We start from the raw sequence: 24,691 nt of genomic DNA on the forward strand, positions 1-24,691 counted from the left end.
CTCCAAGTAGGTCCCTGAAGAGGCCAAAGTTTGCTCTCCTGAAGTCCAGGGTTGGAAGACTATCTGGGAATTTGAATTTTATTGTTGTAGAAAATGGTGTCTGGCAGTGAGTGTTAAGTTACAAMTGTTGTCAAATGTATGTGTGTATATGTTACAAACTCTTTTTTTTTTTTTCCCTTTGTAGTTCCTTTAATACTTTCTTCCTGCAGATGAGGTTACAGGGACACAGGCAGTACATTTTTACATTGGGGATAGTTCAGCTTTTTCTTTCTCCTGTATTAAAGTTAGGGTCTTTGTGTTGTGCTTCAGGGCAGCCTTCTGAATAGTGTAGAGCAAATGGAGTGAAGAAACTGTATTTCACTATATTTCCCTTACCATGTCTTCTCAGTGCAACTAGGTAGACAGGGAGAGCAAGGCTGGCTTTGGCAACATTATGGGCCATGCTGTGGAAAGCTGGTTTTTGCTTCCTGCCTTCGTCATCTGTTAAAATTGGTAGACAACACAAACTGAGGAGAGAGATGCTATTTTTTCTTGTTTTTGAATTGCTCCATTAGATCTGCTTTTTGTATTCTGTGACTCGGGTAATCCTAAAAACTCCTCACCACTTTCCAGCTCAGAATAAGCATGATCTTTTTTGGTGCAAAAGTTAAAAGTAGCTTAAAAGGCAGGAATTTAGAATAGTGTATGGTCTTGATTCTRTTATTGCTACTGTGATACTGTAAAAATAGTACCTTTCTCTTTTGCATACTATTTGAGAAATATGAAAAAGTCTTCTCAGTCATTCTGCAGTTCATCGGTTTTGTTTCTCATGAAAAATATCAATACTTTCTTTTTAGAAGCGACGCTCTAGCAGGCAGGTGAAGAGGAAGCGTTATACAGAAGACCTGGAGTTCAAGATTTCAGATGAGGAGGCTGATGATGCTGATGCTGCTGGAAGAGATTCTCCTTCTAATACTTCTCAGTCAGAGCAACAGGTCAGTTGGTATCCCAGATATGAATGGATTGGAAAGATGGTTGTAACTGTAGTATTCAGAGCTCAAATATGAGCTCTTTCCTGAACGATATTYGTCCATGGTTGGCACAATGTGCCAAAAGAAATTAGCTTTTTAGCTTCTTAAAGAATATATTCATTCATGATTTTGTTTACAAGCTGACAATATGTAATTTGACACAATACTTTGAAATTAATGGTCTCTACCTAAAAGAAACCTAAACCGGACTGCAAGGGGTCTGAATTTACTTCCGTAAATTCAGTGGTTTGGCTTCTATGACTTTAATAAACCACTCAAGCTTGTTCCCTGCTGCTAGGCACCATAAGAACCCCTTTATGAAATTACTGCCTTGTAGTACCCAGCAGGGTACACTTTATTCTCTGTGCAATGTAAATGATGGATAAAATAGTTTGAATAAAATGAGGGGTAATAATGTAGGAATGACTGTTGTAGCAATCTCATAGTTCTTTGAAAAAGCACTACAAAACAACTTCACTTAACTAACTGATGACCTATTGGAGAATATATGCCTGTTCTTTGGTATTTCATTTGGCAATTTGTTAGGCCCTGAGAAATACTGTATGTGATCTCCATTGTTAATTGTGTATTAACAGAAGGGGAATTTGGTAGGTTTGCCTGAAACTGTAATAGTGGGGATCACATGCGATTTTGATAGCTGTTATTCAAACATTTACACAGCCAACTGGAGATCCTAAATGTCATCTAGTATTTAGAATGGTGTATTTGGGTGACGAAAGCATGTTTAATTTTCAGAGAGATGTAACTGACCACATGATTATATCTGTATATGTGTGTGTGAGCCTTTGTGGGAAAGTGGAAGTTCAGTTAGCTCTTAAAAATGTGTTTAAACAAGTATCCTTCAGTCCTTTATTATGGTATTAAATGCATTTGAATCCTCTGAATTCTCATGCTAGGAGGAAAAAATCCTCCTGTGCATTAAACTCTTGCTGCAAAAAAATTATTCAAAGTTTTTCTGGTGTTGAAAGTCTGTAAGAAACAAAAATAGTATATTCATTCCCATAACGCTTGTATGATATTTATGTAGGAATCTGCTGATGCGGAAGGTCCTGTTGTGGAGAAAATTATGAGTAGCCGTTCAGTCAAGAAAAAGGTAAAAAAAAAATAAAAATAAAATAAAATAAAATCTTTTTTTAAGAGCTAAGTATAATTCTGCTAAAGCTCCTGTTAAGGTTTCAAAATATCTTGGATATTCTTAACTGAAAAACTGTTTTAATGAATAGAGGAAGTTCCCTAAAGGTGTCTTTAGATAGTATTTAACATGCTTTTGGATAGGCATAAACAAAACAGATTGCTTGTTTAGTCTCTGTTCTTTTCCTGCGTCTCTTCAGATGAGAATTTTGATTTTTGTAAATATGCATACCTGGGCACAATCTGTGTTTGCTTTTCACTTTAGAGTGATGTTTCATGGGAGTCTGAGGAGTGAGAGAGCCCCCCTTTACTTATTAAGTTTCTCACTTCTATAGTAAAGAAAAATCATTGGTCATAATTTTATGCATCTTATGACAGTGGTCATGCTTATGCAACCAGACCAAGTTTACATGTGACCAAGAACATTACATATGCAGGTGGTCAAAATATTCCTTTTTGCTATGCTAAGATGAAGAAACATTTTGTTTAGTTAGTGTTGTTCTCTTTTTAATTCTGCCTGGCTGTGAACTAGGTTCTTATTTTGGTCGAAGACTCTTCTGAACTGCTTCAGAACTTGGTTGGTCTTACACTTCCAAACTGTTAGCCTCTGAGCAGGAATTAGAAAAGAGCTTGTTCCAAAAAGGGCATTATTGTACATTATAGGTTCTTCTATGTAGCTAATTCCCTGGTTTATCCTGCAGTTAGGTTTAAAAAGCCAACAACAACAAAAAAGCCCTCAATCTAATTAATTTAGAGGTGATRCTGGGATTTATCTTTGTTAACCAGAAAGATTTCATCTTTTCTCGAAAGTGTTAATTTTCAGACTAGGAGAGTTGCCTTTGTTTGTGGATTATTTTGGTTATGTTGTGCTTTTTATTTTTATTTTTTTAAATTTTATTACTGCTGTCGTAACATCATTGTTATCAAAATTTATGTAGTGTCATGACTGGCTTTGACTGAATTTGACCTGGTCCTGCAGCTTTCACAGCACAAAAYCTGTAGGGTTGTGGTGTGGATTTTTTTGTTTGGTTTTGGGGGTTTTTTTTGAAGTCTAGAGCTATATTTTTGTTTTTCAAGCCGCAGGCTTATTTTTCAGATAAACTCCATGTAATATAAACTCAGTAATTAGTTGTCCTGATGGTCTACTAGGTAGGGGAGGAGAATGTGGTCTTTTCATAAATGTCTTTACATTGGAAGCTGTTTTTCACCAATTATTCTTCTCTTCTTCCTCTCCCCTGCAAACAAAGGTGTGATTACTCATGGGGAGTGTGTATTTTGCTGCAGTTTGTGGGAAGTGGTTGTCTGCTGCCTGCATGTCTTTGATTGCAAGCTCTGCTGGAGGCAAGCTCTATTTTGAGCTCCTTCTTTAATGTTTTTTATGGATTGCATTTTCAGGTTTGAGGGGTGTCTCTTCTTTCCCTGCTCTTCTTCCCAACCCTCCTCTTTATCCCCCAAAACTGGATTTCAGGATGTTAATATTTAACATCTGAAGTACCCAACTGTGCTTTTATTAAAGGTCTTTTACACTCTTACTAACGTCATCAAAACCCTGGTTGTCAGATTACTAATCAAAGTAAAATTGCTGTGATCAGAACCAGTGCATAAAATAAACATGAGGAAATGCTTCACTAGGAAACCTTTCAGTGAATTAGGATGTAACAAAGATGTTATGTTTAAGTAAAGGACATTAGGTAATGAATACACTTTTGGGAGCAGTGCTCTTATCACAAAATWATACTGGCTTTCTCTAAAATGATCTTAGTCTAGCTTTGGAGTTATCAGATATGAATAAAAGATATTTTCCCCATTCTTAACTTGGATCTTTTTTTAATTCTGTTGAATGCTCATACCTCTTGCAGGAAAATTTTACATACGTATATCATGTCCTCTTTTTAAACTGTCACAGTCTTGATGTCCTCAGTTTGTATCTGGAAATCTTTCATTTCTCTTAGTTATTTTCTTGGCCAACTTGAGCCCCCTTTGAATTTCTTCTACTTAACTTTGAAAAAAGAATGACTAGAACTAAATATGCTATTCAGCATAATAGCAGGTGTTATAGAAAGGTATGGTATTTATAGTGCATTGCACCGACATGTTGCGCATCCGAATTTCTCTTTTTGCCTTCTAATACATGATAACTATGTCTTACTGAACTGCTTACAAATGCCTACATCTCTTCCATGAACAGGTTAGTTTAAAATCTAGTGCTGTGTATCTGTTAGTGATTGTTTCTGGTAATGTATAGCTTTGYGTCTGTCTGCTACTCTTCTAGCAGTTCATCTTTCAGTTAGTTTTTTTGAAGCTGCTAGACATCTCTACTTCTGAGTGGCTTGCTTAAATAACTGTATCAGCAGATATTACTGTACACCTTCTGTGGCAATGGCAGTGCAAGACTGTGTGCCTTGAAGGAAAGGATCACGTGTTTCTTCAGTTATCTGCAAAGACTACAGATCGGACTGTCAATTATGTCACACCTGGGAAATGATCATTTGAAGTGTCCTATGTTGCCAAGTTTGACAGGCAGTATTTTAGGGTGTCTTCATAATAAGTTGGGAAGAGTTTTCTGTAAACGTCCTGTTTCATCTTGCTACTTGGTCAATGTTAACATATGTGTGAGGGTTGGACAGTGATGTAAAATCACTGATGAGAGAGCTTCTCTCTCATTTGTGCTRTGTTGATGTTCTAGTAAACCCCACCTGAGTATAGGTGGTTGTAATTTGATTTGAATTTTTCTTTTGATTTGCCATAAGCATGAATGCCAAAGTAACTTTTTAACAGGATTTTTTTTCTGAAATACTTTTTATTTAAGTGAACCTTTGAAGAACACTTGTGGAAGATATAAAAACATAAGACTAGCTTTTATCTATTAAACAATACAGTAGTACTTGTATGAATTACAGGATTTATCAAGATTTACATTGTGAATTGTTGTTATTAAGTTGGCAGTTGACAGTAAGTACATGTGACTGAAATGCTGCATAAGTGCATTAAATTGGCTAATATGGAACTACTATGTAAAGAAGTGTAAATATGTCATTGTAAGACTGTTGTATCTCAAAGGATTCTGGTTTAAAACTAATTAAAGACTTGGCCATAATGTATGAGAGTAAAAAGCTAATATCTTAAAATTAGGGAGGGCTTCTTAAAGAGTGGTTTTGGCTGGGGGTAATAAATACGTTCAGATAGTAGAATCTCAGTTCTTTTAGGCTTCAATTCTGTGATTACCTTCTTGAGAAATAGCCCCTCTTTTATCTTTTCTGAGAAACAAACTTGATGGTCTTCAAATTCCTTCCTTTGACGGTGTCTTTATAAAATGACCAAGAAACCTCCTGCCTGTGTTTAGGGCTAGAGGATAGTTCCCTTTGACCCAGGATTCGAGAAGGCCGGAAGGAGCACTGAGAATAGCTTGTCGTCTTCCATTTCTCCAGGGAGACCCAGGCGGAAGCTGGTGTTGCTTCTGTCTCCACAAGGGAACACTGGCAGAATATACTAGAATGATGGAAATGCCAAAATGCTGAGATCCCTTGCTAGTCTGGAAGAGAAGAAATACTATGTAAATCAGAGATTAGGGATGCATGAACTTTTTCTTTACTATGCTAGAAGAGAATTTAATGCAGAGTTTAATGTAGCTACTGTTGTTGCCCTTCACTTGCACATGCATGGAAGTAATGTCTAGCCAGCAACTTCATTTGAGAGAGAATTTGAAAGATGATTTTTCATCCTCCAGCTTCAGAGCAGTCTCTCTTTTTCTGTATATGTTTGATGGAGGAGATTGACTTACACAGGGTTCATCAGTTTTGTCTGTTTAGTGCTACACAGAGTATTTTGTACAGGTGTTGCTGTCTCTGAAGAAGTATGTATAATGGAAAATTCTTTTCTAYTTAAAATTGTTCCAAAGTTCATTAGCAAACACAAACTGTTAATGTTGTGACATAAACTGAATTCTAAATGTGTGGCTGGTGCACTGTCCTTAGTTTGTCCTATAGCTAGGTTCAGGAGTAATACTTTGTTGAATTACATGCCATATGTTCTGCAATACTTTGGCACTAGGGATGAGTTAAGGATAGTCTCATCCCTTAGCACTGAATGCCCTTGGTTTTGCTGGTTTATATCACATCTTTAACCTTGCTTTAAATGTAGGTTTTGGGTGTTAATTTAATTTGGCTGCTCTGTATGTGAGACATCTTGCCTGAGTGAATTTAATTACACCATTGAGTAAAACTAAAGCCATGAACACTGATGCACTAAAATTGTAGCAGAAGTATAAGGTTTAGTTTTATATGGCTTCTTGTTTGGAGTTATTAACTATATGGAGGAATAAACCCCCTTTAAAACTCCTTTTTTAAAACATTACAAAACCCACAATGTAAAGTTGCCATGAGCCAGCCAAAAATAATACATAGGGCATTCAGGAGTGCAGYTGCTAATTGGCTGCTGCCTGAGAAAATGGTACACTTGGCTTCTACTTAACACTGTGGGTTTGGCAGAAAGCCAGATTTGGGGTGAGGTTGTGAATGAAGCTGCATGTGGTTAGGGAGGAGTTCAAATGATTCATGTCTTGGAAGTTGTAGTAAGCAGTGCAGTATGTACGTGGGTAAGCTGCTGGAGGAAACTCCTTACCCATGTCCTCCCCCCACACACTCCTTCCTACCCCTTCACTCACCTCTGCTGTTCTCTATTCTTTAGTGCTACATGGGGACCGTATTCTGTATTTCAGTTAGTTTTAATCATTCGCTCCATTGGGATATTTAATGGTGTAACTCACATTTCAACAATTCTTCTCTTATAGATGGAGAATGGAGAGGAGGTAGAAATAGAGGAATTCTATGTAAAGTACAAAAACTTGTAAGTAAAGTTATAGGTCTGGTTATTTTCATTCAGCTTATGCAAATTCCAAATAGTTGTTGAAAACTGTATTTGTAAATGATGTAACTGTTACTACCCCACTTTTAACACTACTAATATTTAGTCCAAGATAGTGGTAAATAAATAACAGGGAAATATCTTGCAYTGGTAGTATTAGGTCTGGTAGTGTCTCTAATCTGCATTCTTTCCAAAATGAAATCTAGAGGTTGCTCTGCTGTTAAAATTTAATTTAAGGCTCTGATTATGCATGCAGATTCATAAGCACATATTTACGTAGTTGTATAGATCTAACTGCAACCATAGAGCTTTAATCTCATAATGCTCCTGAAAACTAATCCAAATCAACCTTTACCGTTGTTTCAAAAACAAGATTTGTGTTCAGCAAAATCTTTTATTACGATAACAAATGAGATGGTTTCCAGTATTCCAACAGAGAACTGCCACTCTGGAAGAGGGATGTAGTAGGGGTGAGAACAGCAGCATGCTGTTTCACTTCTGGGCTCTGGAACTGCAATGCAATCAGTATTTAAAATAAAATACTTAACTTCTGGATAAAGCACATTTTTCTTCTAGAGAAACAGAAAATCTTGTTCAGTTTTAAAAAGTCCTATATGAGGGACAGAAATTCACTTAAAGTGAGTTTCTTGCAGTTAACTGCAAATAGTTGACTTCATTTTAAATATGCTGCCAGTTTTTTACCCTTTATACTATATTGGTTATTGTGTGATATTTAATAGATTAATTGTGGTTTGTCTAGTTTTATTACATTGACATGTAATTTTGTATTAACTATTTGTGTCTTATTTCTTAGCAGTATAACTTTATGAGAGACTTTAAATTTATAAAGTGGGACTAGTCATTTTGGCAGAGATGCTGATTCTTATCTGAAGCTTAGTGTTTTCTTAAAGAGGAAGCATTGTCATAGAACTGCAATTACAAGGCTTTTTATTTTCTTTCTGTCAGTGTTAAAATGTTAACTGACTTTTATAGGATTCCTAATTACAGAGTGGTTCTCAAAAATATAGTGTATAGTATGATAGTATTTGATATCTATTTACATACTCTTATTAACTTTTTGAAACCCCATTCTTTTCTGGAGTATAATGTTAAATAGTAGCATTTATGATGTATGTCTTGTCTAATAATCTATATTTTGAATATGCCCAGTAAAAATTGTCCTTATTCTGTGCCAAACACTAAATGCATGGAGTATGTGTATGAGTATTATTTGTGTGGGAATTGTTTTTTATTTACTGATGGATTTCTTCATTAATAAGTAGAATTACTTCCAGTAAAGATGATTTGTTAATAACTTATATAATGAAGAAGATAGTGTCCAGTTTCCCAAGCATGACACTACAATGTACTTAAAAAATTTAACAGCACTAATGGGATGCATGGGCATATGCAATGGAAGTACAGTTTTGAGTAATATTTTCTTTATTTCATCTTCTAGCTCTTACCTTCACTGTCAGTGGGCATCTGTGGAAGAACTGGACAAAGACAAGAGAATTCAGCAGAAGATTAAGCGGTTTAAGGCAAAACAGGGCCAGAACAAATTCCTTTCAGAAGTACAACATTTTTTTCAACTTATTTTAATGTTTAAATGTTAGATATTTAAAGAATATTCCTATAAATTCTTATTCTATATACAAGCAGATTTTTAATAACTGGATGAGATATCAGTAGCGTTTATTCTGGTGTAAAGTATAACCAGGCTTGATTCCAAGTGCTGCAAGCTTATGGAACTCAAATGGTCCATCCTAACTTTATAATTTTTACTATAGCTTTTTTTCTTAAAGGGAATGATTAGTTCACGCTTCTAAACCGGAAGTTTCTTCGTCTTTCTGTTGTTTGCTTGCTTAGATCTTGGCCCTTGCAGCGTAATGTGGAAACTGTAGCAATTCTATTCAAGCAACCCATGTAAGACACTAGGTGAAGTTCTGTAGAGTATAAGAAAATATACGTTTATGGAAGCTAGACAAATTCTCTTGTGGCATACTTTAAATCTTTTTAAAAAACTTAAGCAACCTGTCAGAATTGGGAATAACAGTAGCTTGGCGTAGAATTCTCTCTTAACTATGAGGAGTGACATGAAAAGAGGCGACGCATACTAAGGCTGAGAATGATTCTTGACGAATCAGYACCAGGTCTGCCTTCTCAGGAGCTGATTATGCCAGTAAAAACGCAGCACATTTTTCTGTGTTAGGGGCTGCTGCTCACTAGGGATTCTAAGCTTTTGATCATCAATTTAATTTCACTTAGAGCCATAAGCAGTGGTGTGGCAGGGGTCCTGTCAATAAAAGACCAGATCTGCTGATTTGTGTCTCTGAAAGCTTACCTTTCAGCAAAATGCTGTCTTTTGAGAAAACACATTTTTGTACTAATCTATTTATTTATTTACATATTTACCTATCATCATTATTATTTATAATTAAAGATAAGCAAAACCTGTAAGAGATTGAAAACTTCTGTAAAGTCATCGTGGGCTTCTGATTAATTGCATCAGCTTGATATAGTTGGATAAAATTGACAGAATTCGGGGGAGGAAGAGTTGATGTACTGTGCTTTTAGGAGAGAGTATAAAAGAGCATAGAGAGTATTTCTATGAATGATAGGTCAAAACAACCCAAGATGCTTTTGAGATTATTAGAAAATGAAGTGGCAACTGTAAAGAATTAGCTGCCTCTCATAATTCTAATGCCTAAGGAGCTAAGTTACATTATCTTTTCAAGACCTCTGATATTTCTTTTTTTTTAAAGAAGTTAATAAAATATGGAAGAATGGTCAATGCAGTCTTTCATGCCATTAAGCAGTTTTTAATGTAAAATTTAACATCTGTTCTAAAGCAGCAAGCCAGGAATTGTGTGGGGTTTTTTTTGTTTTTTGCTTTTTTTAAATCTGTTTCCAAGTGGATCATAAGTTTTTGTAAGAACTTGGAGTTTGTTCTTGTTTAAGAAGAAGCTATCAGAACATACATAGTTCTTGCTCTCTTTATCTCCCTTTTCTATTGGAGTAGCTCTTAAAAGTATAAAATGAAATGCAGCACTTGTGTACAAAAGTGAATCCTGTATCTTGTTGAAGGGATAAGAAAGATGATAAATTGTGAATTTTGGAGAAGCTGTATATACATGTGCTGTTTCTTCTGTTTCTGGAGTAATAATCCCTGAGTCTTGCTTATAAAGCAATTAAACAATTCCTGTAGTTAAAATAATCTAAAGGCACTTAGTGTACAAGGCTCTAATTCCTTTATTGCAAGCTGTAGTTTTCAAGAATACTAAATGCATTGCATGCCATAAGCCTTTTCGATTGCTCATTAGTGAATTGTAATTTCACACTTCATTTAAAATATTCTTAAACATTCTCTCACAGTAAAAGGTTTCACACAGTAATTAAGAGGCCCAGTTAACAAAGTCTGAGAAGTCTGATTCCCTCACGGGGAATGATCTTGCTGAATTGTAGCATTTCAATTAACATGTTGAAGTTTGCCAAGTATAAATTTTATGTCACTGTGACCCAAAATATTATTGCCTGGTGAAATACATTATAGTTTTCCTCCCAGGAAGGGCTAATAAAGATATCTTTTATATTTTTGCCTCTGTCCTTCAACAGATTGATGATGAGCTTTTTAATCCAGATTACGTGGAAGTTGATCGAATCATGGATTTTTCACGTAGCACAGATGATAATGGAGAGGTAAAGAGAAATTTCAGTGCATTTCTAGTCATATAGACATTGTATTTAGAATGTATTCTTTATGAATGTGAATATATTAAACATTTTGAAGCTACCAGTCTCTGTGCGTTGTAAAATAGGAAATCACGTGAGGGAATTTGGGCTAGTATAGTGGTTTCCTTAAAGCAAAGGGTTTTAAGTGAGAACTACAAACAAATCTTTTATGAATAACCTCTATTGAAAAAAACAAACAAAAAAACACCCTGCTGTGTAGATCTAACATATTTCTTAATGCTACAGAGGTGTCATGTCCATGCAGGTAGTAGAGAATTTAAATGAAAATTTCAACAGTCTTGGCTAAATGAATGTTGATGTCTAGTCTGTCATGATGCTGTTTATGCTATCTGTATAGATCTGCAGAAGAGGTCACAAATTGACTGTTCCACACTTTTATGACCTGTTCTTCAGAACAAGATCACCTTGTCCTCTAGGAGACTACTTTGTGGTCTTGGGAGAATAGAAAGCTTTACTGGCAATATCAGTGTTTCTGTGTCTCTCTACCTGTGAACGGTGGTGTTTGGGTTGCCTGTTGGGAAGTTTCTGATGATGTTAACAGGAAGAAAACAGTTGACTATTTAAATGTGTAGTAAAACATAGAAATTTTTGCAGTTGGTGAACCAACTGCAGTTGGTGCAGTTGGTTTTACTCTAATATTTTGGTTTAATCTTAGTGATTTCAAATGTAGCTTTGTGCTCATTTTGGTGGCGAATCTGCATTTCCTGTGTTCTAATCTTACTTCATTGTGTTGTCAAGATGTCAGCCCGCTGTTTGCTTATCCTCTTGGCTGATTGCAGACATTTAGGTCTGTTGATACTTTTTAAATTGTATCTAGCCTGCAGATCTCCTATAAAAATGGTTGCACATTTATTGTTTTAAATTGTAATCTAATTTTATTTTTATCTTAACAAAGCCTGTAACTCATTATTTGGTGAAGTGGTGTTCACTTCCTTATGAAGACAGCACTTGGGAGCTAAAGCAAGACATCGACCAAGCTAAGATCGAAGAATTTGAGAAACTGATGTCTAGGGAGCCAGAAATGGAGCGTGTGGTAAGAATTGGCTCTGTATAGTGGATTTTATTTGAAAATAGTAAAGTGATGTGGTCTTTCAGAAACCACTAATGGGATTTGCTGTATTTGAAACAGGAGCGACCTCCTGCCGATGACTGGAAGAAATCGGAGAGTTCCAGGGAGTATAAAAACAATAACAAACTCAGGGAATACCAGTTGGAGGGAGTAAACTGGCTTCTTTTCAATTGGTACAACACGTACGTAAAATACTGCTTACTGCTGAATCCTGCTTTGGAAAAGCTTTTATAATTTATATGAGATGTTAACCTTTTAAAAGTAGACTTTTAAATGTCTCCTTTTTTTTTTTCCTACTGTAGGAGAATAAACTAATTTTGGGTGGATAACATAGTGTTACATAAAACTTAAATATGTGGGATAGATATCTGACAAACGCTTTTGTATGTATATTTGTTCATGCATACCCCTAATGTCTTCCCCAACCTTGTGAACTTGAGATGGATATATCTATGTTCACTACATCACAAAGCATAACATTTATTTAAAATATCAAGAGATTATGTTGTCTTTAGAATATAAACTTRCTGTTGTAGAAAATTCTGTTTTACTCAAATTAGCTTCTGAAGTACTTTTATTCTAAGTATTATATGGTAGGAATAAATCATTTAGGACTTTTTATTATTGCTTTCAGACGAAACTGCATTTTAGCAGATGAAATGGGGTTGGGAAAGACTATCCAGTCCATTACGTTTCTCTATGAGATATATTTGAAAGGAATCCATGGTCCTTTCTTGGTTATTGCACCATTGTCCACAATTCCCAACTGGGAAAGGGAGTTCCGCACCTGGACAGAGTTGAATGTGGTTGTGTATCATGGGAGTCAAGCAAGCCGACGGACCATTCAGTTGTATGAAATGTATTTCAAAGATCCACAGGTAAAAGCTCTTCATGACTTTTTTTTTTGGGGGGGGAGGGTGTATGTTTTACTGTCAATAATTAATCTTAGGTTACAAGCATTAATTAAGTTTTTAGTACTGATATAGTAGGCTTCAGCTAATAATGAAAGCATATGTATTAATAGAGAGAGAGGGGTTTTTGATAATTGCCATGAGGCCGCTTAGAAATGGAGGAGAACAGCCAAGAGTTGCTGGGATGGTGATGTGTGCAAGCATTTCATTATTTTGCATTCATGAGGAAAGCTGGCAGAAAAGATTCTTAATGATGAAAATACATTGGAACTAAGGTTAAAAATCGATCTTTGCCTACCATTCTGGAAAAGACCAGCATCAAACTTGTTGATGCTTCTTTATCAAATTGTGTAAGTTGAATACGTCTTGAGTCTGTGTTACTGCATTCATGTTGAAGAGTTCTTATGAGAGAAGGAGAACAACTATAGAAAAATAATTTGGGATAGAAACAGAAAAATATTTGGAAAACTGGAGCCGTAGGGAGCAACAAATCTCTATATTAAACACAGCTTTGCCCAGAATAAGTGAACAGGAGTAGGGGAAAAAATATGTGCACACGTTGAATGTTATTGCAAGATATAGCATAATCCTTCTCACTTAAAAAAAAAAAAAAAAAAAAAAAGTTCAATCTGATATGATATATTGTGGAGTAATATTTCCAACTGGGCTTAAAGAAGTGATAGTGGTGAATTCATATATTTAGATTTTCTGTAAAGCATTTGATTTTATGCCACCAGATATTTTGATTAATAAACTAGAATGATATAAAATCAATATGGCACACATTAAGTGGATTTAAAACTGGCTGACTGATATTTCTTGATGTAATTTTAAATGAGGAATGATTTGCATTTCCAGTGTGGCTCTTTGGGGATTGGTTCTTGTCCATGAGCTATATAACACTTTTATCAATGACCTGAAAGAAAACATAAAATCATTACTGAGGAAGTTTTCAAATGACAGAAAGATGGGGAGAGTGGTAAATAATGGAGACAGTTCATGGATACAGAGTAAGCTGTACTGCTTAATAAACTGGATCCAAGCTAACAATAATCAGAATAACTAAATATAGGGCTCTCTGTGGACAAGGAGTGGACACCATTCTTACAGCAGGGAGAAGAGTGTTGTTCTGGGAAGGCCTTAAGACAAATGCAGATCCTTTTGTCATGACACACAACTGGTTAAATATGAGTTCACACTGTGGCTAGTTAGAAGGGCTAGTGTGATGCATGTGTGTAGGAGGAAAGAAATCTTTATTAGGATTAGAAAATCATAACATTCTTCTGTCACTACTGTAGTGGGTAATCCAGTTCTGTACAGTTTTCATATCCATGCCTCAAAAAGAGAGTTGAAAAACCAGTCCTTAGAGCAAAGCTGTGAGGGTGGTTGCAAGACAGAAACTACCCCTTTTATAGGGAAAGAATTGAATATTATCTGTTTGGAAGATAATTGTGGCACAACTTGACATACCGTCAGGGCAAATAGAAATAGAATCAGGTTCTTGAATCTAGTRGAAAAATATATAGGAACTTTTAGTGGCTAGAAGTTAGATCTGTTTGGCCTAGAAAATAACCATTTTCTCAGCAGTTTATCAAGGAAACTTTCAAATTGAAATCATATACCATTGTAAAAGATGTTTGTCGGGATAAGAGTTACTGCACTGAAGCCCAATGGCTTGTATTGCTAAAGAAGCTAAGTGTTATTATTATCCATGTGGCCATATAATACATAAATGAACCAAATTAATTGATCTGTGTTTTGTCTGTTTTTAAAATTATTTCTTATCAGAGAGGCATAATATTTTGTATTAAGTACTTGCATAAGCACAAGTTGCTATATTTGTTTCTGTTATACTGAAGTGCTTCCTATGTTTAAAATGTTTGTTTGTTTGTTTAAATGGTGCTTTCTCTCAGTATGTTCTTCCTCGTTGGATGTAGCAGTTGCATAGCTGTGAGACTTCCACAACAGCATGAAACTTAAGGGAACCTTTTCAGAAAAAGCCCACTTACTGTGCAGATACTTAGTGTTATTTTGGCAGTATCACTGTGTTGATCTAAAGGCTAATTGCTACAGAAAGACTTTTCTTTTTATTTCTTCTTCCTCTCTGCCACTATGTGTTCTTAACTCTTCTCTTGCAATGGCCATGGCCATCATTTGCTCCCATAGCGAGTAAYGGCAAAACATTCATGGCACAGAAAAATCATTTTCTGCCAGTTTTGCTCCCTGAACTGGCTCGTGGTGAGAGTCAGGCAGTTCTCACAGTTGGGGATGAAGCAGGAATGGGTGAACTGTTTGTTTTGGTGGCAGCTGGATCTAGATGTATCATGAAATTGTACCGTGTTGTGTATTCCATTCTCTGCAAGGCTGAACTGTGAAATGCACAGTGGGAACRGGGTCAGGGGTAACAGCCTCTGTGTGTTCTGACACTAAATCCTTATGCAGTGTTCAACCTCACATCCTCCAAAGCACCATCAGTGGGCACAGGATGGGAGATAAGGGAAGGGAGAGAAAGAAAGCAGGCTTTGGAAGTATTATTTCTAGTCCCTTAGCCAAACACATCATCAACCCAGACACTGGCATCTTTGACAGTTTAGGTCTTAACATGAGAAGAAGCCTCTCAAGCTGAGCAGTTTCTCAAAAAGACAGTTCAATATTGTGAAACTCTGAGCGGCTTTGAAGGGCAATGATAAGAAACAACACGCTTAAGAAGCGCCTACCCCATCTCCAGTAGTGTGGTTTTCAGAGTCAACACCAGTGCAAGGTGTTGTGAAAACCTGGACAACAACCAGGCAAAAAACGTTTCTTCACTGGTGCAGTTTTGACACTAAGGGACACCCTGCTACCAGAAATGTTCCCCGAAAATCTCATATCTTGACAGTAATGTCTTGACAGTAATATCTGGCTCATGAAAAGATCACAGCATCTCAATGTGCTGGCCTTCCAAGTTACCTACTTAGTGTATCTTCATCTGCTGTTTGTTAGGTAACAGCTTTTTTTCCCTAAGAAGGTAAATGTTTCTGTAATATGCCACATTAAAGCACTGTTGAGTAGATCATAGCTTCTTGTGAAATACTGTTGACGTGCTTGCATAGATTTAATGGGGAGTTCATGAGATCAGGTTTTCCGGTCATGGGATTAGGTCAGTAGCCAACTGTGATCCTCACAGTTTTGAGAGGATATTATATACAGGTCACTTATAAAAGGATAAAGCCTTGCACATATTTTGAAGAAAAAATTGTCACTTTACTGCAAAACATGTTTGTTTTGAAATTTATTCAATGTGCAACCCACAACATATTCAACATTTTCCAAGCAGGACTGGCTTTGGACTTGCATGAGGCCTGTCCTTACAGAGACAGTGTCCCTGTGCAGACCCAGTGCCACTTGAGATAGCAAGTTACTTTTTTTTTTTTTTTTTTTTTCTTTGAGCAGGATTAGGAAGAAATATGACAGAATATATCAAAAAGACGTTCATTTCATGATCTTCAGTGAACTTTATTCGGGATTTTTTTGAAACAGAATCTTAGTATCAGCATTGAAAAAGAAGATCCTCAACTAGCCATATAAGTAGTGAAGATGATGCCAAATATCAGCTAAATCATGCCGTTGAACTTTTCTTCACAAAAATTTACAAAACTGTCAGGGAAATGTATGCAAAGGCATATATTCTCCAATTATGAATTTGGAGATTTGCTTCTCTTCAGAACTATTTACTAGAATTGTAGGTGATTTGGGTACTTGCTGTCCATCAAGAAGAAATTACTGTTTATTGGGAGCAAAATATTTTAATATTCAGAAAATTGAAGCCTTAACATACTTTTGGCTTATTTGGTTGTTTGGGAGGATTGTCACAATTATACTAATGCTGTGATATTTTAATTTGAAAGAAAAAGCTAGTTCTCTTGACGAAGTCTTAAGTGGAATATTGTGGCAATACAATAATGTTTCACAGCATTAGTATAATCCATACATATTACAGCTGAAGTACTTGTATAGCATTTTTGTAATGAATATACAGTGATTATATGGTTCTTTTTACAGGATTGAAAAACATGGCTAGCATGAAGTAAACTTACACACTTGTATCCTTTATTGAGCCAGTGATACTGACTTAATTTACTTAAATTATCTTGCCCATTGTTCTTGTTTTTTAAAAAGTGCATTTTGAAGATGAAACAAATCTTCTTCCTTTCTTTACCAGCAATTTCACTTCAGTTTTTACCGTTCTTTTTAGGGTCGTGTGATAAAAGGGTCCTACAAGTTTCACGCCATTATCACAACATTTGAAATGATTTTGACCGACTGCCCAGAGCTGCGTAACATTCCATGGCGTTGTGTGGTAATCGATGAGGCCCACCGGCTGAAAAACAGGAACTGTAAGCTTTTGGAAGGACTCAAGATGATGGATCTGGTCAGTGTGTACACTGTCTACATTTTCATTTTCTATATTTATCTTAGTCCTGATTTACAGCTTCATCAAAAATGAAAGTTTTTCTTCTCAAGCATCAAATGCTAAGAAGAATGAGAGAATGCAGCTGAGAGTCTTTAATATATCTGGAAGCATATTCATACCTTGAATTTTGGAGTGCTGATGTCTCTTTGTTCATTTAAAAGTAGAATTATATGGATTCTGTTAAAAGAGTCCAGAGAAATAATTCTTTTTCCCCTCTCTCTGTTCTAATAGAAATAATTCTTTTTCCCCTCTCTCTGTTCTAATTTTACTTGTTTTTTAAATCATTTATCCTCCATATTCCTATCTTTACATTTATTTAAAAATATACTTAATAATGTTGTTAAGTGACCAAATACTGGTGTGAGACTTAAACTGCTCTGAATTAACGTTAACCCTAATGTTAGTTTGTTGTGTAGCTGTAAGGAAGTTCTGTTAGATGGGCTAGGGAAGAGAATAAAGGAAGGGGATAAAAAGGAAGAGAAAAGTGAGTTGCTTTCTGATGGCTGTATAAATATATAATACTATATGCACAAAATATGCAATATTAAGCATACAGGGAAAATTAAGAAGATGTTTTTATGAAGGTATTTATTATTAAAAAGGCAAAACAAGTTCTGCTTTTTGTCCCAAGATTCTTTAAAAAAAAAAAAAAAAAAGCGAGAGTCATACTAAATTAACATGTGGAACTCAAACCCTCCTATTCATAATAATAGAGGCATAAACATTAGTTTACACAAGCATATGTGACCTATAGRTCGCCTTTAGTTTCTGTTTCCCTCTCTGTTAAATAATACTTTTTTCAAAGTAGTCTTGAGGCTTAATGAATGAAAGTTTGTAAAAATGCTGTATACAATTTATTATTTAGTATGGTTGCTAACAGAGGAAAGATGAGCTTATAGTGATGGCTATAGACAGAGATGTGGGACTTCTCACTTTAGTTCTTGTTCTACTACTAAATTCATGTTTGACCTCGGGCAAGTCACTTAACCTCTCTGGGCTCCTTGTATCATAAGGAAACAATATTCTTCCTTCTTTTCTGTGAGTTTATATGGTAAAGTCTTCTGGAAAGAAATTTGTTTTATTTTTTTGGTGACTAACAGAACAGGACCTCATGTTTTAATGGGCTTCTTGGAAATGATCTTATTAATCCCTACTTTTTCCATTTGCTAATCCATGAAAAATAGGCAAAACTTGTTTTAAGAGAAATTGAAATTTTAAACACACTTTTAGAGATTACTTGTGAAGATTTTAAAGCAATATGTAACATTTCCTCTTGTTTCTGCAATCTCATGCTTTGTTGTATGTAGATAGAGAGTAGGACTCTGCTTCAGGTTTCCTGTGTTAGAATTTTACATCTGCCCTGAAGAGATTCGTGTACTGAGACCTACCAGAGGTAGAGTTAATGAGTGGGGGTTATACTGGAAGTGATGGGGTAAACGCAGCTGTTAGCTTCTCATTTAAAGTACGTTGTATTTGTGAAGGTGCTGGGTCATTACAGGTCAGTAAAATCTCTTCTTGTCCTCTTTTTGGAGGACTTTTTGAAGACGCTTAGGTGTTGAAGTGTTTTCTAGGTGGTCTCTGAAGGCAGGCCAGAATATTAGCTACAAATGTCTTAAAAAGAGCGGTATGTAAGTAGTTGGGGGGAGGAGGGGAAGCAAACACAAGGATACATAGGAAAAATATTAGAATTTTGTGCATTTCACTGTTGAAAATAAATCTAGGCAGATTACTAGACAACTCTCTCTTAACTTTTCAGGAACACAAAGTGCTGCTTACTGGAACCCCTTTGCAAAATACAGTGGAAGAGCTATTTAGCTTGCTTCACTTTTTGGAACCAGGTCGGTTCCCATCAGAAACCACATTCATGCAAGAATTTGGTGATCTGAAAACTGAAGAACAGGTAAACTGCTCCTGCACATTTTCTTTTCTATGTAGGTATTGTGAATTTAACCATTTTATTGTATCCGAGTTTTATTACTTGTTTTTACAAGTAATAAAAGTAAAAGAGAACATAGATTCTTTTTCGAAGACCACAGTGTTTTTCTTCTCTGTATTTTGTTTGTCTTTGTTTTGTTGGGGTTTTTGCCTTTGACCAAAAGTCATTTTGTCTTGTCACCGTTTTTGCTCCTTCGTTAATTAGTCATGCAGAAATGAGGAAAGTTCCCCTTATTGAAATGTGGTGTTTGAAGATTGGAGGGAGGGTGTTCTCATAATGCTAGATGAAAACACTTTTTAAATTCTTTTTTTTTTTTTTTTTACCCAAGAGAATTAAATTATCAGGTGACATTCTTCCATAAGTATCGGTATAGGAATGAGGGGACTGTCCTCTGTAAGTTCTGTGGAGTTAATATTGGGAGTTTTATTGCTGTCTTCTGAGGAAGCAAGGACATATTTGAAGCCTAGTTAGCAAGAGGCAGCCAAAGAGAGAGGTGGTTTTTTGAGTGACTCAGTAATAGTTTTATCAGGCTGTCCCATGAAAGAAATGCGTAAATCAAAATAAAATGAAAAACCCTTCATGCAACAAAATGTTTTAGATCTCAGACGTAAAAGCCACTGATGAATATATATAAAACTTAATTTCTTCTGATAGATAGGAAAATGATTTTTAAAAGTTGATAGGTAACAGTCAAACACCTTGAAGTTAGGAATTAACTCAAACATGGTGTCTTGATTTAGGCACTTTAATTTAGTCCTTTGCACCCTATGATAATCTAACTTCAGGGAAGCATGCCTTTTTGCAGGCAATTCTATCTTGGTTATGTCTGAAAATTCCAATTTCTTGTATTTCTGACTTTTGAGTGCTTGCATTTGTGATCTTAACTTTTTGAGAGCAACTCTTTTATATGTAATGATGTAAATTAAAAAAAAAAAAAAAACAGCCCCTCCCCCCAATGGCCCTCATCCCCCCACACCACCACCCCTTCTGGAAAATCATAGTATGTCCTGGGGAAATTGCAGGATATGTTTCTACAGATTGTTCAGGCAGTTGTATGTCAGTCTGCCTGGACTCTGACCTGATTGGCAGTGAGCCAACTCTGATCCAGGAGCCATGTAGTCATGTTAATAAAGTGTTTGAGCTGAAGTTAATATATCCTAACTCTCAGCATAGCTTTTGTCTGGCCAGCTCAAAATGTCAGCAGGACAGAACTGGAAAGTTTTGAAGCCATACATGCAGGTATAACTAAAATAATGCCATCAGCCAACAGCTTTTGGAGGAAGTGCTTTTTGTGTGGATGCACCATTAGATGCTTGGGAATTCTGATTTGTCTTTAAAATGATGGGAGAGATTACACGTTAGTGACTTGGATCTTCTCCTCTGTTCCTTGCAATCCTATTCCAYGTATGGTTTTTTTTTCATTCCTTACCCTCTTTACTAATTTATCTCCTTTCTCTTGAAGTTGCTTTATTACTACGGGAATGATAAGAATGCAGGACAAAGTGTCTTTGCTCTTGGTTCTGCTATACAGCAGCCTAGCAGGAGGAGATGACCAGTTTCAGGGCAAATAATTGTCAGCTCTTCAACTTTGAGCTGCTGCATGCTTTGAGAGGCAGAACCTAAAAAAATGTAAATGCCAATCTCTATTAAAAACAAACAAACACAGTTACATGTTTGAGCTTTTTTTATTTAAGAGACTTTTCAAAAACTTGACAAAATTAAGCTAATTTTATGGAATGAAAGCAAGCATCTTTAAAGTATATGCTGAAAAACCTGGAAACTTGAAAATTTCTTGGCAATGTTTGGAAAATTTTCCAAAGTAAAATGTTTTCTTTTTGAGAACAGGGCTAAAAAATTTTAATACTTCAGTGGATCTCAAAACTAAGGAAAAAAGAAAAGAGCTCTAGAAGCAGATGAAGGGGAAAAATAGCATAAATCACTGTTTTTTAGCAGATGGAAGTTAACTGCAAGACTTAATCTTATAGTCAGATTTGCTCATCTAACTAGCTTCAGTCTCTAGGTCATTGAGGAAAGATCTTGCAAATGCTGTCCACCTGTTATCTGTGGTAGAAAATTTTGAGGGATTTTAGAATTAAGAAAACTGGAAAAAAAAAATAGAAAATAGAAAAAAAGTATTTGAAGCCTTACAGTGGTAATTCAGTTATTTATTAACGTATTTTTCCTAGGTGCAAAAACTCCAAGCTATTTTGAAGCCGATGATGCTGAGACGTCTCAAGGAGGATGTAGAAAAGAATCTGGCCCCCAAAGAAGAAACTATCATTGAAGTTGAGCTGACAAATATTCAGAAGAAATACTATCGTGCTATTCTTGAAAAGAATTTCACATTTCTTTCCAAGGGTGGAGGTCAGGCAAATGTGCCTAATCTTTTAAACACTATGATGGAACTAAGAAAATGCTGCAATCATCCTTACCTTATTAATGGTAGGCCTTCTATTTTTTTCCTCATCTGAAAAATGGTTGTATGAAGGTTCAGCATGTTAGAAATTCTATTCTGGTCTCTCTAGAGAGAAAGTCATTTGTTCTTCTTTTCATAAAATTCATATGATAAAAGCAGTGTAGATGACTGTGTGAATATATTGCAAGTCTTTTGAAAATTTTTTGAGAAGTAGAATAGTAACATAACCTTTTAGGTTCTCCTAGGTTTGGATATCTACTAGTTAAGACTGTATTGGTTTTGAAAACATATGTGCTGCCTTTTTTCCCAAGGTTTTCTAGCCCAGAGAGAGAGATATACTAGTATTAACAAGTTTTTCTTTTATTTCCAACAAAAAAAAACCTTCAGTTGTTGTAGTGCAGGATGTTGGATGCTAGCGTAAAAAGAGGCCATTTTTTCCTTCACAGCTATAGTTAGCTACTTCTTATTTTTTTAGCCATAGAGTATTATTAATTTTTTTTCTTGCTGTATTTTTTTAAATGGGGAAAAAATGCTTAAACTGATTCACCAAATGATGTCTGGTTATATTCGATGCACAAGTAATTATTCTAAAGACATGACAGTTACTCCAAAGTACTTGAACCTGACCATGTTGGAGGGCTGCGTTCCAGCACAGATGAGCTTACAGTAAAGTAGCTTTGTGGTTCTGGTAGGGTTTTTTTGTTTGTGGGCTCTGTGTTTTGTTTTAAGTTAATCCGTTATATAAATGAGTATCAGAAAATAGTTCAGGTTGTTCAGGTTATAAGCTTCTGAAATTGATGCTTTTTATGTACCTTGGTTTTCAACAAATTTTAATCTATCTTTTTATTTTCCTTATTTCATGTTTGCTACAAAGGAAGAAAGTGAATGTTTTGCTGCTAGTTTGTTTTGTCAAATAGAGTTCAGAAGTAGGGCTTGCAGTGTTGCCTTAAATCAGTGATTTTTTATTTTATTTTTTTCTCTCCTTACAAATCTTGTATCATTTAGTGTCTGTAAGACTGCTGAAGTCCAAGTAGCTGTATAGGAAATTTCAAGTATTTTTGGATGACTGTTTCTTAGCCATAGCTTTTTGTTGGGGAAGGAAATCTAGCAGATATGAACCTAAGTGCTTTTTTAACTTTCCCTTTTTATTTGGGGGGAAAAGGGGAGAAGGGAGGTCTCCTGAGAGCTTTTGGCTTTATAACATTTTTGTGACTTGCATCAACATGGTGGGTGGGTCAAGCCTTCGGATTTGATGGGAGGGAAAAATAAATAAATCCTCACTATTATTATTATGGAGGATGGACCTTAGCAAATAAGACCTTTGTAATTCTAGGACAGAAAATACTCTGATGTCCTGTAATTGTCCGAACCTCAGGTTTTATCCTGTTGATCAATAATTAACATCTTTGTGCTTAAAGTGATGACACAAGGTTATTGTAATTCTGTCAAGAGATCTTGCAGTGGCAACACATAACGTTGCATAGTGCTCTGCTGAAGCATGATATTTTGCTATAGCAAGTTCTCAAGACTTTAGTGCTTTATAAAGGTCTCTCTGAATCCCTCTCATTTTCTTTTACACTTACAGGTTGTGTGAGCAAGCACTAATGCATGTGTGTTAGAATATACCTTTTCAATCCAAGTAGAACATTATATGTTTTGTATTGAATAAAAGTTGCAAACAAATTTCAAGGAAGTCTTTTAGATCATGTTCAGTTAAGAAGTGTACAAGGTTATAAGATGGAAGTAGTATGGTAGGAATTGAATAATTTGGGGGGTGGGGAGCGTTCTTGATGGGCAGATCTGTTCTGGGGGTGTCGGAGAAGGCTGGCTTGCAGAAACTGGTTTTGAGTAGGCTTCTGGAGGGAGTGACTGCATTTGGCGTCTCTGAGCAAGCTGGACAAAGCATTGTCTGTTGTTTTTCTCAGAGCTGGAGTCCTCGGTTTTCCCTAGCAACCATTCTCAAGTATTTCTAGATTGTACCTCTCTCCCTGACTCGGAGGGCCAGCAGTGGGGAGTTGCGCTGTACTTACCCCTGTTGGGGTGTTGGACACTGGAAGGGTTTCATACCCTCTCGTGAGCCCTAGAGCTCCCACTTAATTAGGAGTGGGAGTTTTCCTGGTGGACCGACCACACATTCAGACATCTTCCATTCATCTGCTAATAAAAATTGGATAGGATAGGAACCAGTGTTACAGGCATGGTTACTACATCAGGTATCTTTTGGGTAACAGGATACTCAATGTTCATCACTTAATTGCAACCAAAGTAGAGATGAAAAAGACAGGGCAGTCTTTTACAGGGTTTAGCTAGCATTATTGAAAGAAGAGCAAGCTTTTGGAGGTCATGATCTGTTATGGAAGAGGGTCTTGCTGAGACCAAACTCTGATACTGAGAATTCATCTTTTATTAGGTCTGTTTGTAGGTTTGTTGTGGCATGGTTGATTTAGGTAGTTTGCTTCTGCAGATGCTGAGTTTGCATGTTGGTTTACTTTATAGTAGCTTAAATTTGGTTGTCGCAGTTGGGTAAGAAATAAGTGATGTAACCAAGGAAGATCACTGTAGTACTACATATGAGCTATTTGAAAGCCTGCTGTATACTGAAATTGTCTAAGCTCAGTAGAGGAGCGGTAATGCTTGGAGTAGATAGATCTTTATGGGGAACAATTCAGGGTAAAACTACCAACAAGTATGGCCACGTCCGAATCCTTTCAGTTCTATTAAATCTCATAGTGCCAGGGTTGTGAGTAATGCGAAGCTGTCAGACAGGCTGCTTAGRGTGGTAGCTAGTTGAGGCACCACGTTACAGTAGGCACTGAACCAGCGATCACACAGCGAGGAGGATGTGTTTGCCTGTTTGTTTACAGGCATCTGCTTAGAACTGGAAAATGAGAAAGATGCTCAGCAGAAGCCTGGCAAGAAGCTTTTTTGTTTTGTTTTGGGTGTTCTTTCTTCTCCCCTTGCCTTTTCTTATGTTTCTCAAAAGCAATGTTAAAGCTGCGCGTTACGCTATTCAGAAATACTTTATAAAATGCACTTTGTTTAAAAAAAAAAAAATAAAGGAACTGAAAAAGATACCTCAAAAGTGGGTTTTTTTGGATGTGAAATCTTAAAATGATGGTGTCTAGCCT

The 24,691-nt window shown here is 36.0% G+C and overlaps 1 protein-coding gene across 6 annotated transcripts in view; it reads left to right on the forward strand.

Moving 5' to 3' along the window:
- CHD7 (chromodomain helicase DNA binding protein 7) overlaps nucleotides 1-24,691 on the forward strand; it is a 132,949-nt gene that overhangs the window by 86,897 nt on the left and 21,361 nt on the right. For all 6 annotated transcript variants that reach the window (XM_026054698.1, XM_026054703.1, XM_026054702.1 and 3 more), the window contains 11 exons: nucleotides 837-974; nucleotides 2,059-2,124; nucleotides 6,952-7,007; nucleotides 8,485-8,599; nucleotides 10,641-10,724; nucleotides 11,674-11,811; nucleotides 11,908-12,029; nucleotides 12,482-12,725; nucleotides 16,993-17,169; nucleotides 18,968-19,111; nucleotides 21,334-21,589. In XM_026054698.1, coding sequence (XP_025910483.1) covers nucleotides 837-974; nucleotides 2,059-2,124; nucleotides 6,952-7,007; nucleotides 8,485-8,599; nucleotides 10,641-10,724; nucleotides 11,674-11,811; nucleotides 11,908-12,029; nucleotides 12,482-12,725; nucleotides 16,993-17,169; nucleotides 18,968-19,111; nucleotides 21,334-21,589 — 1,540 coding nt within the window. The remainder of the gene's footprint in view (nucleotides 1-836; nucleotides 975-2,058; nucleotides 2,125-6,951; nucleotides 7,008-8,484; nucleotides 8,600-10,640; nucleotides 10,725-11,673; nucleotides 11,812-11,907; nucleotides 12,030-12,481; nucleotides 12,726-16,992; nucleotides 17,170-18,967; nucleotides 19,112-21,333; nucleotides 21,590-24,691) is intronic.

Source organism: Apteryx rowi, unplaced genomic scaffold (assembly GCF_003343035.1).
Source record: "Apteryx rowi isolate R43461 unplaced genomic scaffold, aptRow1 scaffold_96, whole genome shotgun sequence".
Taxonomy (NCBI): Eukaryota; Metazoa; Chordata; class Aves; order Apterygiformes; family Apterygidae; genus Apteryx; species Apteryx rowi.